The sequence below is a fragment of the Chelon labrosus genome (assembly GCF_963514085.1).
Source record: "Chelon labrosus genome assembly, chromosome: 4".
Taxonomy (NCBI): domain Eukaryota; kingdom Metazoa; phylum Chordata; class Actinopteri; order Mugiliformes; family Mugilidae; genus Chelon; species Chelon labrosus.
The window spans coordinates 19561935-19580220 of record NC_140340.1 but is presented as its reverse complement, the minus strand read 5'-3'; the positions used below and the strand labels follow the sequence as shown (position 1 = coordinate 19580220).

At 41.1% G+C, this 18286-nt stretch overlaps 1 protein-coding gene across 2 annotated transcripts in view; it reads left to right on the top strand.

The window, feature by feature from the left end:
* Positions 1–15053: 15053 nt before the first annotated feature.
* igsf21a (immunoglobin superfamily, member 21a) overlaps positions 15054–18286 on the top strand; it is a gene marked incomplete at its 5' end in the record, with an annotated part of 178488 nt that continues 175255 nt past the window's right edge. For both annotated transcript variants that reach the window (XM_084542119.1, XM_084542118.1), the window contains one exon: positions 15054–15192. In XM_084542119.1, coding sequence (XP_084398245.1) covers positions 15054–15192 — 139 coding nt within the window. The remainder of the gene's footprint in view (positions 15193–18286) is intronic.

Sequence of the window (18286 nt, the reverse complement as noted above, 5' to 3'; positions counted from 1 at the left end):
TTAGCAGAATTACTTAAATGTGCATTTCAAGTGCATATCTGCATGCACGTGATCTGCTTGTCAGTCCACTATACTTTCCAGCGCTGTTTTGTGCTGTTCATTTGCTGCTCTTAAGTGGAAATTAAGTCCAAGTTGTTAAGTAGTGACATGTTCACTGGCATTTCCAGAAACAGTCGTATGGAGTTTTCTTTATAAGTTTCTAATGTGTCTTGTTGATATGTTTGATGTCCCCAAAGACTTCATCCTTTCACTATGCTTTTGGATTTCACACATTGAGTTAGCTTGAGGTTAGCCTCAGTTGCCTTGCAGCGGTGTTCTCACAATTTACAGCTGATGTTACCTCTTGAACGCCAAGAATTTTGTGGACACGTCTAACCCGTCTTGCCACTCTGCAGCAGCTAACAGAGTGCACCTTGTCCCTCTTGCTCACCCAGCCAATGTTTTTTTCTTTTTTTTTGTGCGTGGCATCCGCAACAAACCTATCATGGTACTTATCATGCTGATTAGCATGTCACTAGTAGATGTGAGTTAACTGTAGTGAATGAGCTGCTAAAGTGGTAGCTGTAGTATAAACTGTGCATAATTGTAGTTACTTTAGCCCATGGGTGTCAAACTCATTTTAGTTCAGGGGCCACATTCAGCCCAATTTGATTTGAAGCGTGCCGGACCAGTAACATAACAGCATAATAACCTATAAATAATGGCAACACCAGACTGTTTCCATTTCCATTTGTAAATGTATTAAGAAAAATAAGTGCAATTTGAACACAGTGCTATCTGCTGTTATTTTAATTGAAATATTGCAGTCTTTATGTAATTTTCGCACTTTGCAAATTCATGCTGCGGGCCAGATTAGACCCTCTGGCAGACCAGCTTTGACACCTGTGCCGTTACCACTGTGGGCCTTTGGGCAGCTTAAGAACAGCATTGGGGCTTTGTGTATTGCTTACTTCTGTTGGACTATTATCACTTTTTTTTTTTCTTTTAATCAATATGCACCAGCGTTGTTCCAACATTTACTTTCTTCATCCCCTTAGCTTTCTCTCAGGAAAACTATAGTCAGTTTATCTTTAAACAGTAAAACAACTTCAGGGAAGCATAAGTTTTTGATGAGAAGTATAAAGAAAAAATAAATCAATTCCCCTGTAGTTTACTGTGCTTTTGTTTTATTCTACTTTTCTCTTTGCCTCTTGTGTTTGAGACATTTTAATTTAAAGAGCACTGACCGCAGCTGCAGGAGTGGACACACATCACTTCCTAAGGAAGATGGATTGCTCTTTCCTTAGGAACTAATTAGCCTGGGTCTTCCACGACTCATGTTCAAATGCCAAGTCCTGAAGCTCCACGACTGTAGGGGAGACGGCCAGCGAAGGATTCACAGAACACGCAGATAAACAGCTGATGCTAATGGTCTATTATGAGAGGTCTTTGGAGACTATTTGAGTGGTCTATTTTCAGACCAGTTGTGCAAATCAACGTAATATTCTTACTTTCTGACCATTATAAATTCAAGTCTGTGCGCCACGGAGAAAGCACTGTGAAGTATCGATCCAATTTCTGGGGCTCCAAACAGACTTCCTGATGTGAGAGCGTAATTATGTGAACCCACTGCACATAAGAGACTTTCTGTAAGCCTGTAAAATAACATTTCATGATGTAACGTTATGAAATCTGTCAATGACCAAATGCATGTCAGAGGGACTGGAAATTGTCTTTTCTTTAATTCAAAACACCGCGTCACCTAAATTTTCACCCCTCACTTTGTTTCTTTTTGTAAATGTCTAACGTTCACATATAACCTCCCGTTTGCCTTCCCCCATCATGCAGTGTGATGATCCATGCACTGTAAGTGGATTTGATGCTTTGTGGAATAGTGAGGTAGGCTGCAGCAATAAATGATAGTGTTTTTCCTGACACACTCCATTTTGATTTCACTCTGGTGAATTTGAATAGCACGCTGCGAGATACAATGGCTAATTGGCTAATCCATCTCGACATTAAAGGCATTTCATAGCACACTTAGTGTCTTTTCAATGCCATTCAATGTGTCATTACAAGAATTCAATTGAAGGTAGAAAAAGTATCGGAAATGCAGAGGAATGAATAGTTATCAAGTACTCAAAATCATTCACATGCCCTCTTTGACAACTGTCGGTGTGACAATAAGCATAATTTGTTCTAAATTATGCACTTCCTATTGCGGAATATGTGTAATGACGCTCCTGTGTAAAACCCACATTATTTTCCTTGCTTAGCTTGAAGTGAGCCTCCACTGAACATCCAAATAAAGAAGCATGCATCGTTGCATGTACTCACATCTGTAACAGTTAAAAATACGAAAGCTCTGAAAATAATGCATTTAATGATCTGAACAGTACATGGGTTTGCATAACGGATGGGAGTTTAAGGGACTTAATAACATCACTATAATAGTGGTCAGAGGGAGGCTTTCATCAGCAGCCACTCCATATTCAGACAGAATGTATGTTTAAGGAGTGAGATGAAACCTAACCTTGGGTGTTGTCTGAGTGCCTCTTAGCTTCCTTTGCACTTCTCAAGTCTCAAGCTCTCATTCATTTCGCCCCGAGGCCGTGTCGATGCTGGAGGTGGGGTGTAGAGCCCCAGAGACACGCTACTTTTTCATTCATTTGTGTTTCATGTACAGATTCTTATCCACCGATGCTCCCACTCAGAGAAGACACATCTAATACGCGGCAGCTGAATATTCTTGAGGAGAAAATAGGAAGGGGACGGAATGAATCTCTGTTGATATTTGCTAATGTTATAATTTCCAGGGCAAGATGGGAAGAAGTGACTTTGTGAGCGCAACTGCGAGGGTCTCTTCGTGTCTAACCAAAGCATATCGACTACAGTTGCTGTTGAATATGACAAAAATTAATATATTCTATATAAATTTAAATTACTGTATTAAAAATATGAAAATGTCTACACAGGAGTAGCTTTTGGGTCTTGGTTACATAAGAGGAAATTCACCTGTGTGTGTGTGTGTGTGTGTGTGTGTGTGTGTGTGTGTGTGTGTGTGTGTGTGTGTGTGTGGTGGTGCGTGTGTGGGTGTGTGTGTGTGTACACCAGAGAGACTGAATGAGAAGGGCAGAGGAGCGGAGAGAGAAATGGGGTGGGAGCATAATTACATGCTTTCAGGCATAAGCAAGCAAAGTGGTTACAGTATTGCTGTGGTGGAACTGAATTAAAAATTCTCTCTTTATCCCCCATCAGCAACTTGACACACAAAGTGATATTGTCTTTTAAGACGTGCAGTGATCCAGATGCGGTGGCAGCCAATATAAATGAGACACTTGGAAGGCTGTGCAAAATATGTCTCAAATATTCTAGCAAACGTGTTTACCTCAGTCAACGGATGCAGTTAGATTTTCAGTTGAATGTTGCTGCCTGTCTATTAGCAAGATATCCCAAAAGTTAATCAGTGGATTTGGATGAAATTTGGAGGCAGATGGCTGCAGGCCCAAGGTTCAGATGATCAGATTTGGGTGATGTCTGGGTCTGGGATGGCTGCCACTGAGAAATTAGGGATTTTTTAGTCATAGCAGTGTGTTCACCTGTCACTGGGCAAGTTTTTATTTATTTTTTTTTCCAACAGAAAAATATTTGTGATACTGTATGTCTATATGCAGAGGCAAACAGGCTGCAAAATCACATCTTGTCAGTTTTATTTCTAGCGCATTGACGTGCAACGTAACTGTCAGGGTTTAGGTTTAATCTTCCCCACTGTCTTAATTAATGGATGCCTGTCTGCTCTCGGATAGACAGGGCATGGCAAAAGGTGTCAGAGTTGTTCCAGTGTGTTTCTCTGAGCAAATATTGATGAAATAAAAACGTTTTAAATCATGACACAGTTACTCATATAATCCTGTTTGGGAACAGTTTGGGAACGGTAAAAATTATATTTGATCAAAACCTGCTTACTGCCAACTGTCTGTCATTGCACGGAGGTTAGCACGCACGCAATGACACATGCACACTGTTGTCATGAAACCAATCATAAAACACATAATGTTTGGATGAGGTTAATTGGGTATGAAGTTTGTGTTACATGTTTTTTGCACTATATTTTTTTTTCACCGATGGCTTGATAATATGCGTTTCTGTGCATTCTGTAAAAAAACTAAAAAAAATAAATAAAAATGGGGATTTAGCTAATTGGTCAGTGGATGTAAACGGTGCAGATGGCAACCTGGGATCATCCAACAGCGTATGAGTAATATGTCCAGTCATGCTCTAACTGATGTGTCTGATGTGTTATTGCCAAGTTATTTTGTGCCATGAAGTCTTGTCTTTAGCTCAAACCATAGCACGTAATTTCTGGTGCATTTTGCATTACATGGTCATTTTTTTTTTAGATTTTCACATGCATGTACATCATAAAGTGAAAAGTGCTATTAAAATGATATTATGTAGGTTAAATAAAGTGGCTAAAGCAGTAAAGCAGAAAAATGAACAAAACCATGCATCTAATTACATTGTACTTATGTACAAACTCAGTTGTCATTTATTTCAACATATCTTGCTAAAATGAACACAGTCTTTTATAAATATGTTTTAGAAAAACCTACTCATAATAGGTAGGGAGGATGAACTGGCTATTTATTCAGCCCATTATTATAAAGTAGTAGAAACACCCATCAGTGTAATGCAAGAAGGTTTGACAGAACCTCTTACCTAAAAATAATTTGGAGTGGACTAGGCATTTTGCATAGTTAAAGGAACATATGTTTAGTTGGAGCCCTGCTCTTGCATTACAGAGTGACTTTGTAATATTAAGTGACTTGTATTATGGGGTATTTATGGACTTAATGTTGCGTTTGTGAGTTTCTTTTTGTCTAATGACTGTTTGCTACAGTTATTCAGCCTCAAGTAAGCCCAATTACACCCACACATACCATAGGGCCATTTTATGCTAACTACAAATTTTACTGTCACTGAGGAATTAGAGGGGGAACAACTGGAGAGCAAGACCATGAGCCAAAGTAACTGTTCAAGCCACCAGGCTCCAAACTGATCGCTTCAGGGCACCTACTCTATATGCAGTCATACAAAGGTTATGTATATATACACACACACACACACACACACACATACATTAACTGGACTTCAGAATGGTTTGATGCATTCCAGATATTCACGTTGCGAGCGCTGTGTTGGCTTGGACTCCAAAATAAATGAGGTGGCAGCGCTAACTCACACGGCCATCCCTTCTAATAACCGTGGCCCTATTCACCAGCGGGGAGGTTCATTTCATGAATAGACATGTAAGCACTCAATTAGAATAAAATAAACATCCACAACCTACAGTATGCAGGTTTGCTCTGAAGTCAGCAAGCAATTATAAAACACCAAATCTCTCCAATGTTGGTCGAAGGGAAATGTTTCTGTCACAAGACACACAGCCCTCGGCTACTGAATCATGGTAAAACCATAATATACCTGTATAAATACCAGTATGAATACAAATGAAATCTTCAGACTCTTTTTTTTTTTTTTTTCCTGAAGCGGATGAGTTACAAAGGTAATGCAATATGCAGACATTTTAGTAATTGTATAAACAGACAGGAAAGGAAAGAAAGCAAAAAGCATATTCAGGCTGCCTACATTATGATGATCTGCCAATGACATTATAATCCTGGGCGTGTTATATTATTTTATTCTTGGCTTACATCCACTTTGTGAACAGTTTTGTAAAGGAAAAGCTTCAATCCTGAAGGGGCTGTGCTTTTCACCAGACCTCCTCGAGTTTCTGGTTGTCAGAGATGTGGGCAGGGATTTGGAGGTGTCAAGTCAAACCTCCTCAGCAAACTTTTGAAAGGCAAAAATTACAGTGGTCTGAGATGTAATTGCACAGTCAGGCAGACTTTTCTTTTGGCTTTCAACCTCTTTTTTTTTTTCTCATAAGGCCTTTTTAATAAGAACTACTTTAAAAAAAAAAACATTGATTTTTTTTTCACCTGTCCTTGAAAATGAATATAAATAAAATTAATGCTAACATTTTAGTCCTAGAAAAACAAGAAAAAATGCACAAATTTTCATTTACAGGTTTTGATATTTGGTTTACGTCTCCTCATTTCCTTTTTAATACAGTGTACCTTGCTTTGTGTTAGGCATTACTGTATTAATAGCCACAAGTACGTTAAAGCCACTAGAGGGTATCTCTCTTTTTACGGAGTCATGTGAGGCCAAATCGCTTCAGGAAATACGTGTAGCTGACATAGATGTTTTATTTCTCCCCATCTACGTGTGCCCGCAAATAAAGCGAAATTGTGCAGCTAAAGCACGTCTACTGCTGGTTCCAACCTGGTCAACCCCGCAAGCCTGGTCTTGTCCCATTTTAGGAAGTCACCCCTAATCTCTGCTGATGGTTCAGGCGCACTGCAATGTGTTCCCCACTGGCAGACTTCTGAGTCGTCCCCCGTGCATAATATCCGTGCAATTCTGCTTCTGACAGATATGTGTTGTAATCTCTTTGAAAATGAGCATTTGCAACATGTAAGAGCCTCAAAGCTGTGGGTCTGAGAAGTGTGAGGAAGAAAATGACATGGAGAAACTGCAGTGTTAAAAAAAAAAATAAAAATCCCTGCCTCGAGCCTGGCCTTTTATCCACGTCTTTATTCAGCTCCTGCTAATAATTTCTTTGGAAACAGTTGGCAGTATTGCTCCTTTTTTACTTGAAGTGATTAATGTGTTAATAGCGGTCATTTAACAATGCATTCACATTTATTTTCATATGATTGCAAAACACAGCCAGATTTCAGTGCATACGAGGACACTGAAACAAATATGACTCCTCCTACACGGAAAACCTGCATTCAGTTTATTTTGTAGGAAAAAAAAAAAAGACTTAAGACAATACAGAATGGAAGTATAAATCTCTTTTGCAATTTTAATTAAAATCTCTTTTAATCCGAACATAAAGAAGCATACACAGAGGACTAGACTAGCAGCGATAGTGACACGTGACCGTGCATTTTTAATGACATTTAATGAGCTGTAGCAATGAAAAAACTTTTGGTAGTGCAAAATTGACATGACAATTTTGAAGCGATACATTGCTGATAGTGGGCTTTGAGCGTAGGGGGGAACCCAGATGGAGCAGAGGCATCATTGGGCGTTCATCAACAGCAGGTACGCAAATGTCCAACTTGGGTACGTGGTGAGTTCTACTAGAGTACGCACTCTGCAGGACGGCAGGACACAGGACGGTAATTCTGCAAATTGAACATCACCGTACTTTATGACGCCTGGAAAATGCATTCTGGGTTATCAGGCTGTCCCACATCCACACAAGTTGAAACATCCTCGATAAAACAGGCGGGGCACGTCTGGGTACTGTACTTGATCAGATGTGCACTTTGAATTGGAACAGTGCTTGAACAGTGAGTGTTGATGTTTCACAAATCCATGAGAACCAGAGTAGAGACAATAACAGACACTGATTGCTGGTGTTTTCTCTTCCAGTAGGGAGTGGTGACGGCAAAAAGAGGTAGTTCTCTTGGCGATCCAGAATGTACAGCTTTGATCTAAGAAACTGTGTAAGGCTCGTCTGTGCACAAGCAATATTTTTATGTCCTACTTATTTCCCTCTAAAACATTTGGTGGGAAATATACAAGAGGGTTACCAAGGCAACCATACCCTGGAATGCCCGCCAGCGATCAGCTGTCACCTACAGAGCGATGGGTAGGGAGCAAAACACTTTGTAGTGGATGGGGCTTAAGGCTCGCCCCGGTGTTTAGAGAGCTCAACTGAAGGCCATGTGACAGAAGTTAAACTTGCGTTCTCAGTATTCACTCCCATGTTTTAACCAGAATGGAGACATGCACTGAAGGAAGTTCTGGTATTGCTTAGAAAGACTTTGATGATCCTACATATCCTTTCTTCCTGTGCACTTCTGTGCAGCGCTCGGCCCGTCACATATTTGCTAATGGAAATCTAAAGGCTTTTCCGGATGTGATTGTCTCATTAAAAATTCCTCACGTGAGAGGCTAAACATAAACGCCATTTGAACTGAGTAATGGAGATAATTAAAATCAATCTCAGTGTACCTGAGCAATTAAATTGGTCAAAAATTGCAAGATGGTTAATAGCTTGACAGGTCATTTACATTGATGACAAGTTTACATTCAGGTCAAGGTTTCTGAAGATAAGAGGCCATTCCATTACCACACGTTTGGATAGCAATTTACACTAATTAATAACTTGAGTAATGCGTACAGACTATTGAAAGAAATGGCATCATTAAGCTGTGATATCTAATGCCCGTCTATAGGCACCGTGTCCCTAAATGGATCCCGCCTAAACTTAATGACTACGACACCCTGTGAGAGAATGTATTACATATGCACAAGTCCACGGCCTCGTAATTAAACTGTCAGGGGCCTTACGCATAAAGCTCAAAGTCAGCCACTGGACATTACTGTGGCTGAATCTCATCTGCAGTTTTCAGCTCGGGCTGGCCCTCATCTGTGACTGTTCAGCAAGTTCAGCAAGTTGGTTGCTGGCAGTGAGGGAAAACCTGCATCCATTACTAACATTAATTTACTTAAATGGATAGTGTGGATCGCATTAGTAATAATGACCATATCAGCACGCATTACATCCATAATGCACATTGCGGAATGAGTTAATCGTCTCAAAGTGGATTCGTATTTGCACGATTGTAGTAATTAGAATTCTTCCACAGTACGTGATCTTTGTAACATAAATTCCATCAAATCGCTGGAACGCTTGTAAAATTTACTGGCAGGTGACATGAGAAGTTTGCGCTCTCCTTTTCCTTGTGTGGGTTTTACTCTGTGTCTTTTTGCTAGCCTCCTATAATTTCTCACAAACATCCCTCTTGGCAGCTCAATGCTTAGAAGCTAGGTAGTCCTGTCTAGCGTCGGTCCCCTCGTGAATTCCCACACCATTCCTGTTTGCAGGTGTCTGAGAGAGAAACACACACACGGGTCGCACAACCGGTTTGTGTGCGCAACTTGCACAACTGATTCGTGCCGTCTCGTTAGATGCTCCCAGTGACGGGCCTGTTTAAGCCTTGCGTGCTTCTATGCAATACACCTAATACTTCATGAAGTGCTGGAAGCTGTTAAGACAGCCTAAATCAACAGAACTGTACACAATTCTAAAATAGGTTTGGAGCAACCTAGCTTACAAGTACCGTGAAACAAAATGTGCTAGTTTATCCAGGAGAAGGCAAATATTGGCGCAGTTTAGGTTTTTACCGTTTATTGCACTTTACAGGAAGTTTATTGATGAATAAAAACTATTAATGCCATAATTTTATTAAACCATTTAAGTGTGTAGTCCCTAAAACATTTGCAGAGCACTATATGTTGTACACATGCACAGTATTTGTACTAGAGGAGACATTTTTAAGGGTATGTTGAATCGGGATGTGTCATCTTGCAAAGTTTACTGTTTCCAAAATAATAATGGCTAAGTCACTCCAGGGCTCAGCTATCAGCAGATCAGTCCAGCACCCTTCTGTCCTCCTCTACAGTTCATGTGGATCATTACAACCTTTTGCACCACAGTGTCTCTTGACCGCTGTCCAAGGTGCTAATCCTGGAACGAGCGGGCTCTCCTGATGCCAGCAACAAAGGATGCAATCTTAACTAAACTAGCTCGGCTGCAGTTCAGAGCGGGTCCAGCCAAGTTGCAGGGGTTTAATAAACAGCTGCATTCTGACATCGAACAGATCGCTGCATTAAAAACAAGCGCAGATTAAGCTGAGGCGAAGCTGCTAAACCTGTCTGAGCCGCTCGGTGGAGGTGTGTCAGACAAACACGACGTGTGCTCACCGAGGGTAGATGCACAAGCATGCCCTGAAGCAATGAAATTGTCCTTGGTATCATTATTATCTGTCTCGTTGTGTTGCTACTGGTGTTATTGATCCGCACCGTGCTCTGCAGTGCTTCCACTCTTCATTTTTTTTTTCTATATTGTTGTACAACTAATCACAGTGAATGAATGATTATGCTGTGAGGGATATTGTACGTGTGATTATCGAGAGTGTCATCCCTGACACTGTTCTGGTGACTCAATTCAACACTTATAATGAGTTTAGTTCCACTAGTGAATCACATTAAGAGAGAAACCATTTCCCGGCTAACTTTCTTTTCTGTCTGAAACCTTGATCTTGGCAGAACATGTGGACTAGTAGATGTATTATATAGTTTTAGATATCTCAAACCCATCCTACCATAATACACGTGGCTCCATGTTTCCTTTCAACATTCTGCATTAATAATCTGTTAAATACACACCATGGGCTTGGTTACATTGGAGGTTTGGTGGGAATTGATCTGAAAATACATTCACGGTTGTTTGTTTCTCTGACTTTAACATTTTTGCAAATTGACCTTGTGTCATTCTCTGAGCCACTGGGACAGAAGAGAGTTTCAAATTTAGAAAGCTTAATAAATAATGAATACCTAAATCACAGCTGGTGTTGCTGTTAAAGACAGAGTAACAGTGTCGTGAGGTATGCTATATGAAACACACACAAGTGAAAAAGGCTTTGCGATCCAAAAAGCATCACGTTCTCTCACGGAGCCGCCGTCCCAGCTCAAAAAGAGTTCTTGGTGCAAATGGTTTGAACTTAGCTGCACTTTTATTTGGACTGATGGAAATATTGACAGAGTCAAACCCACTTTCATCAGTGCTGGCCCAAACCAAGAAGGGATCCCCCTGGCACTGCATTATAATGCTTTCACTGACATCAGCAGGGTTAGTTCTACAGAACACAGCGATGGTATGCATAACGAGAGGCTGCCACAGTTACTAAGACATCCTGCTGTCTGATTGTTTCCAATAAGAGGGTGGATGAGATGTGGAATTGGAAAAGCATTGCATAACATTATTCATTCATGGGACACACTGTACATGGTTATTTGGATTTGAATATCTATTTGAAAGATTTCTGGTTTTGGCAAACATGAACTACTCCAAGTATAGGTCTTCCTTGGACTTGGTCCTGTAGAATAACCTTTTTTTTTGCAATTGCAAATGCACTTCAGTCCCCAGCAGAAATGAGAGGGTAAATGTGACATAACATAACATTATGACCACCTTCCTAATATTGTGTAGGTCTCCCTTGTGCCTCCAAAACAGTTGTGACTCATCAGAGAATGGACATGGGCCTTCTGAGGGTGTCCTGTGGTGTCTGGTAACAGAATGTTGTTAGTGGGGGCCTTTGGGTCCCGTAGGTTGAGGGGAGGGGCCTCTGTGGATAAGTAACACAGTCTTTCAGTGTTTTGGGTTCGCTTGCGTTTCTGTTTTTACATTGATACAAGTAAAAAGGAACTGCCATTAAGAGTTCCACTCCTGATTATTATGGACCTCCGTATTAAATTTTCAGATCAAGCTCTAAGAAATAATTCACTTTACACCTAGAAACTCTTAATGACATTTTAATTCTTAGTAATTAGTTTTCAAGTTTCCCACAGAGGAACATGATTCCCATTGTTTCCCACGGTCATCAAAACATAAAGTGAAATCCATGGCCCAAAGGATGACAACAGTTTGGAGTTGACATATTGTGAGGTGAGGTGGAACCAGCTCCCAGTTTGGGTTCGGGAAGCAGACACCTTCTCTATTTTTAAGGTCAGGCTTAAGACTTTCCTTTTTGATCAAGCTTATAGTTAGGGCTGGACTAAACCATCCCTTAGTTATGCTGCTATAGGCGTAGGCTGCTGGGGGACAATGCACCAAACACATGTCCTCCTTCTTTCTTCTCTCTCCTCTCTCGCATCCTCCACTTTCTTTTCTCTGGCACAGAGTTCTTGCCCTCTAATTTCCTATCTACTACTAGTCATGCAATTCTGTGCTATTACTGTATAGCATGTTAACTGCTGTGATTGTTATTGACGCTATATAAATAAAATTGAATTGAATTGAATTGAATTGAAAAAAGGAATCACTCTTTATCCAAGCAGTGCACAGGAGAGGAGCTCCCAGAACAGAGAAATGAAACAGTATTTATACACAATGGTAGCTTATCTTCAGTACAGGTCATGCTGCCTATCAAGAAGCATGCTATCTATTCTCTGGAAGAAGGGAGTATCTCCCTTAAGAGGGCACCAAGGCCTCAGGCCTCCTGCACTCTCCTTGACCTAATAGGTTTTCTACAAAAACAAGGCACTTAATCGTGCATGAATACAACCTGTTTACTAAACCTAGTTACTACACCTAATAGTTTTCCAGCACATATCATTTGCTTCTTGGTCCAAAAGAATCTACCAGTTTGTCAGCTTTAAGTTCATGTCGACTTCATCATTCATTCGCCACCTAAAAGAATTTTCCGAGGGATCTCAGATTAATCGTGTATTTGTCTCTCCATGGCAACAAGCACTAGACCATCAAGTTAAATGTAGCCTACAGTTGTGGTTGCTCACCCATGCATTTGGTGGTCAAGTGTGTGTTTGGGCTGGCTGAACTTAATTTGAACTTTATTTACGTAAAAACATGCAATTAGACAAGGTGCTGCTAAGCAAATAATATGCATGCCGGCACGCTATTAGAAAAGAGCAGTCCACACAAAATCCATTAGTAAGTGACCAAAACACACACTCCCTGGGCACATTTAAAATGGAATGTAATCCAGTACAAGGGACACCACCTGATGTTTAAAACATTAGAAAAACGTATTAAGACATGTGGTCTAGTTCGGCATCACCAAAGTTGAACCATAATAACAATATACGTAGATCAATTGAACAGTCGCAGTCATTTTTATCCTTGTACAGGAGGAATGTACAGTCTCGGCTGTTGGAATTAAACTGAATGGAATTTTACAAGTGTACCTAATAAAGTGGCCTATGTGAGTCTATGTCTGAGACACGCTTGATGGTTAAGTGCAGGTGATACAGGCAACACCACAGAGTAATTCAAAGCAACAAGTTCTTAATGATAACTAGAGAGACAATAAGAAGAGACAGAGTAATTCCTCACTGATGGAGCCAGGTCTCTGTGTGTGTCCTTCTTCCTCTCAGTTTCTCAGATACTATTCGTAAAAAAAGAAAAAGAAAAAACACTTATGGACTTGTATCTATAGAGAAAGATAAGCACATGACAACAGAATGTGGAGTCTCACAAGACTTAAGACCCTGCTTTGTTTGTAGGTTAGACGCCATATGGACGGCAACACGTTCAGCTCTGTTACCCCAACAAATTGTTGTTGACACTGCCCTCTAGAGATGTGTGATAGTGCATTAGCACTGCAGACCTTGTGCTCAGAAAGCCTCCTCTCTGCCCCATCGGCAGTGAGGGGGCAGCGTTACGACAGAGGCGCTCCATATGCATGAGCTCTATGAGTTTGAATCCATATATTGGCACCTGACACCTTGACACCTTGTCCTATTATTCACACCTATTATTGGGAGCAGCTCGTTCAATAGTCATTTTTCAGTTAGGTGTTGTTGCACTGAATCACAAAGGTCTAATAGTGAGAGTGTATGAAACACCAAACCTCTGTCTACTAGGAAACAGTTTTCCTGGAGTTCCTGTATTGGTAACGGACTTACTGGTCCGCTGGTGCGCAGATCAATACACGTATGTGGTCTTGATATATTGAGTCGGCTTTGCAGAAAGTGGGAAACCAATGGCTTTATTCAACGGACTTCTTTTTCAAGGATGCAGCTGCCGTGTTTTTGTCTGTCCTCTTGAATAACTTATTTCCTGAACTTCCTTCCAAAGAAAAAAAAAGAACCCCGTAAGACCATTTCACAAAAGACTTACAAAGCCGCAAACATCATTTAAGAGTAAAACAGAATAGCAAACTAAGCCCGGGCCTTTGTTAAGGTGATGCTGATTAGATTGACATAGCCCGAGGCGGCTGTCAAACTTTGGCAGGTCTTGGGGATATGAAATACTTGTGGTCCCTTCACTCTGAAGCAGTGACTTTGGAGATGACCACGATGACAGGAAACACAAATCTAACACCTCAGCCGCCTCTTAATGAGATGAGACCGATGTAACTCTGGTGCATCGTTTTGGCAGGGGTATGCTAATTATAATTTTTTTTTCTTTTTTAAGAATATGTCAGTGTTATATTTAAGAATGCATGCGGGGGAACAGTTTTGGTGCAAATGACATTTGCAAATAGGCTCTCTGATTTGAGGGACGTTGCAGCGTGAAAAAGTGTTGCAACAGCCTTTGCTGTGAGACGGTACAGGCGTGATTCTGCCGAGCAAGGAGGGTGAACTCATCTGGAGTTAAATGCTTGAATCCATTTGGGTGATGGAGGCTCTTTAATGAGACAAAAACCGGAAGAGAGAAAAATCTTTTAAAGTGGGTTTAATGGTGTTCCAAGAAAATATCACCTTCTCCAGTTGTTAGAGTGGTGAGGACAATAAGTACTGAATGCTTTATGTAAGTAAAGTTTTTTTTAGATCGCCTTTTTTCGTTGGACACACAAAATAAAGTAAGAAAAGATACACTTTCAGCAAATATTTTCTGATAATCAAACGACTGATCAGTAGACAGATGGTGAAAGGATATTTAGAAATCTTTTTTTTTTTTTTTTTTTTTAACGAGAAAAAAAATCCACGGAAATAAATCGGCTTAATGGACAGAATTAGAATGGTCTGAATCCAGGGTGGGATTAAGAAAAAAAAAAATTGTGTGAAATAAAAGAACGAGTGATCAGGAATGACTGTGCGTCTGTCTAGAGGGCGGGAGGAGAGAGAGAGAGAGAGAGAGAAATAGGGGGGGGGGGGAGAGAGAGAGAGAGAGAGAGAGAGAGAGAGAGAGAGAGAGAGAGAGAGAGGAACACATTTTCATCCAGACCTCTTCGTTTTTTTCCAGAGCCTGTCTCTGCTCCGCGGCTCAGCGCTACTCCCTATTGTTTAAACTGTTCTCTGAACGCATCCACCGAGTCGTTTTGTCTTTTTGCGCTTTGATCCGATGCTCGATTTTGGGCGCCCTGAATGCTGCATCGATTGTCAACTTCTCCCGATTTCTCCACTTAAGACTTGAGCTGCATCATGAATAGTTTGGGGGCACCTTTCAATCGCATACCTCTGGAATGGCGGGGATTACACAGCCGAGACCCGGAGAGCATGTAAACGCAGATGGAGTTTGGGATTTATTGCAAAATAAGGGAAAGATGACCGTCTTCTCGTTGTGCTTGCTCCTGTGCGCGGATCTACTGGATTTAGCCGTGGGTAAGTCTGACCCTGTCATGTCATTTTCTCGCAGTGGGAGCATCGCGCGGTCTCTCGGATCCATGCGTGGGGTCTAACAATAGTCGAACTGTCAATGAGTGGAGGGATTCGTGGGTGACAGCGAAATACTAACTGGCCATTAACAGGACAGCGGGGTGGAGGCGATCGGTGCCACGCTCGCCTCATGCCAACTTTCCCCCCTCCGCGCCAACCAAGTCGTGGAAAATCAGTGAATAATGGTGGAATTCAGTTCAGGGTGCAAAATGCGTGATGTCGGTGTGCTCAGATGAAATGGCACAAGGCCTGGTAATGTGTTAGGTCTTAATTATGTTGCACTGACTATCACGACCAGCGTGCATGACAGCACCTACTTCTGAGCCACGCACAACTATATACCCACAACGCCGAAGCGCACTCCTCTGGGTTTTTGGTGATCGTGGCTTTTGCACATCAGATAACGCCCGAGCTCAACAGATATTAAAGTTGCTGCTTTGAAAGAAAACATTAAAGAGTGTCTTTTATGCAGATTTCAGCCCTGTGCGCGGTCTGCACAGCACAGCGGTGGTAACAGTGTCGCGTGTTTCTTTTTTTTTTTTTTTTTTTTTTTAATCCTCCGTTGGCGCGTTTGGATGTTAGAGGATGAAAAACAGCGTTGATCATTTTTCATGAGAGCAAATTCTGGATTTCAGTCAGTACACGCGTGTTTTAAATTCCTCAGTCTTTCTTGAGAGAGTGGTGGTGGGACTGAGGACGTTACACGACAATTAGGGGGGGGGGGGGCACATTTATTCAAATATTTGCAACAGATTGTGAGTTGCTGGCACAAATGTAGACACGTTTGCTCACTTTAATGATATTGTATGTTCTCACCCGTTGTCTGTTTGGCATTCGGGGGAATCATTTTTGTTTTCCATATGGTGACAGTCATCATTAAGAGCTTGCCTTACAAGGCTGCATTACAGGCGCTCGATATTCTTATTCTGTTGGAGTTGCAGGCTCACACACACACTGGACTGGCTGTTCACACTGTGGTGTTTGAAGGACTTAAGAGGAAGGAGAGTTCACTTCTGGCTACAACATCAGAGCAGCATGCCATAAAACCTAACCTGTTAACCTGTGCCGTTTGCTAAGGATGTTGTTGTTTTGAAGTGTGTCCGACCTTTGCTGACCCGTACAGGAAATGTCGGTTTGGGCTCAACATAATGTTAAATGATAAAATGCCTCCGGGACCCTCCTGCTCAGGTGACGGCATACTGAACACTGGCCCTGCACTCTGTAAGCACAGAGGATTACCCCTGTAATGCAAGCATAGCTCGCTGATTTGAAATGGCTACTGCTGGCGATTACTTTAGTTTGATTTCATGCTACATGCAAGTGTTAACATGATCGCCGTGTAAACAGACAGCGAAAGGAGGAATTTAGCAAAAGTATCGTCAGGAAGTGAGTTGCGACTTACGGCCAGATTGCTTAGCTGTTCTTAGCATTTGTCGTCTTTACCATTAACAAAATTGATTTATGCTATGGATAGATGATTTAACTGGAATTGTCTGTTGTTCCCAGGTGCTTTTTAAATATGAAATAATGCCTGTTGTCTTCTGAATGTCACATTTGACTGACACACGTACACATTCCCCTTGTCTTCCTATATTTCTCTGTTGGAATATGCGCTCCAGGTTCTTCACATGGAATTTGCGAAGGCTTGTGTCCAGTGATTCCACTCGCATAATTGTCCTGAAATCTCATACATTTTTGGGTGCGTTTTGCTTTTGGCTGATACAAGCTAGCTTTAACTAATAAAATCCTGCAGGTGGTGTTATGATAGAGCCACAACGTCTGCAGGGAGGAGGTCAGGGTTGGTGGATGGTCACGGCAAACTGCTATTCTTTTCCAGATACAAACTGATAGATCAAGATTGTCTCTCCGCTTCTGTTTATTACTATAATCATGCTGAGAAAGTTTATCCAACCTTAACAGCCCAGCCATGAGGTTTCCTTTAATGTAAGCAACTTGTTATTTTGTATCTAACCTAATCAGATCCAAACTGTTTATTGGTCAGGTTATTCTCAGAAGGTTAGGGGCGTACATACTGTATATGGTTCTTAAGATTTAGATATTTAGTTACAGTATTTTGTTCAACAGTGATTTTTTTTTTGGTCTTTTAGACTTGATTTTACTGTCTCAGCTGTAGTCCATACACCACTGCTGTCTGCCAGATGTGAATTTTTGCGACAGCTGCTTGCTTAATACAGATATGCATACAAGCTAGCTTTAACTAATAAAATAGTGTAGTTTGACTGTCACAGAGTCGGCATTTCAAGATCACTCTACATATTCAGTGTCTGTATGGTTGGGTATTTTCCAGAAATTACTTTTAAAATTACTTTTAAAATACTATATAGACTGTATTTTAAGCTCACACATTTATGGATCCACAATAGTGAGTAGGTGTGTGTCCCCAGGCATACAGTACAATACAAAAGACCAAAACAATAAAACAAAAAACGTTGAAAATGTGGCTATGCAGCTCGTCTGGCTCTGCCCATAGCTAACAAGATCTGCCTGCCAGCACCCATGAAGCGCCATTTATCACATTTGCTTAATTCTTTCAAAGTCTACAAGTGGAAAATTATGACTTAATGGATGGTAATGTGTCAGACAGTTCAAAGGTTCAGAGCAATGTCTTCCTCAAATCTTTGCTGGTTGCCTGGCAACCTCACATTTTTACATACTTCTCAGCAAGAAACACTTAGGTGCAAACCCCCTCCCTCAACCTTCACCCCATCACATCCAGACAGTTAAGCTAACTTGCTAACCGTTTCTCAATGTAGCCAGCCATTTGTACCGAAGAAAAAAGCAAATGAACACCATCCTCATTTTTTTAAGGTAAATGTAACTGCCATTTAGTGAAGTAGCAGAGCCCATCTGTGGATGTGAGTCTGTTCCTTTGCTAAGCTCATTCAGAACACAATTTAAGCTTTTGTACAGTCAAAATGGAGACGTACCCCCATTAAAAAAGAGTTCAGAGGTTTGACGAAGCAGCTTAAAAAGGCCCATATTTACTTTTACCGTTCCATGACTTCAAAAGGTTGTGTGC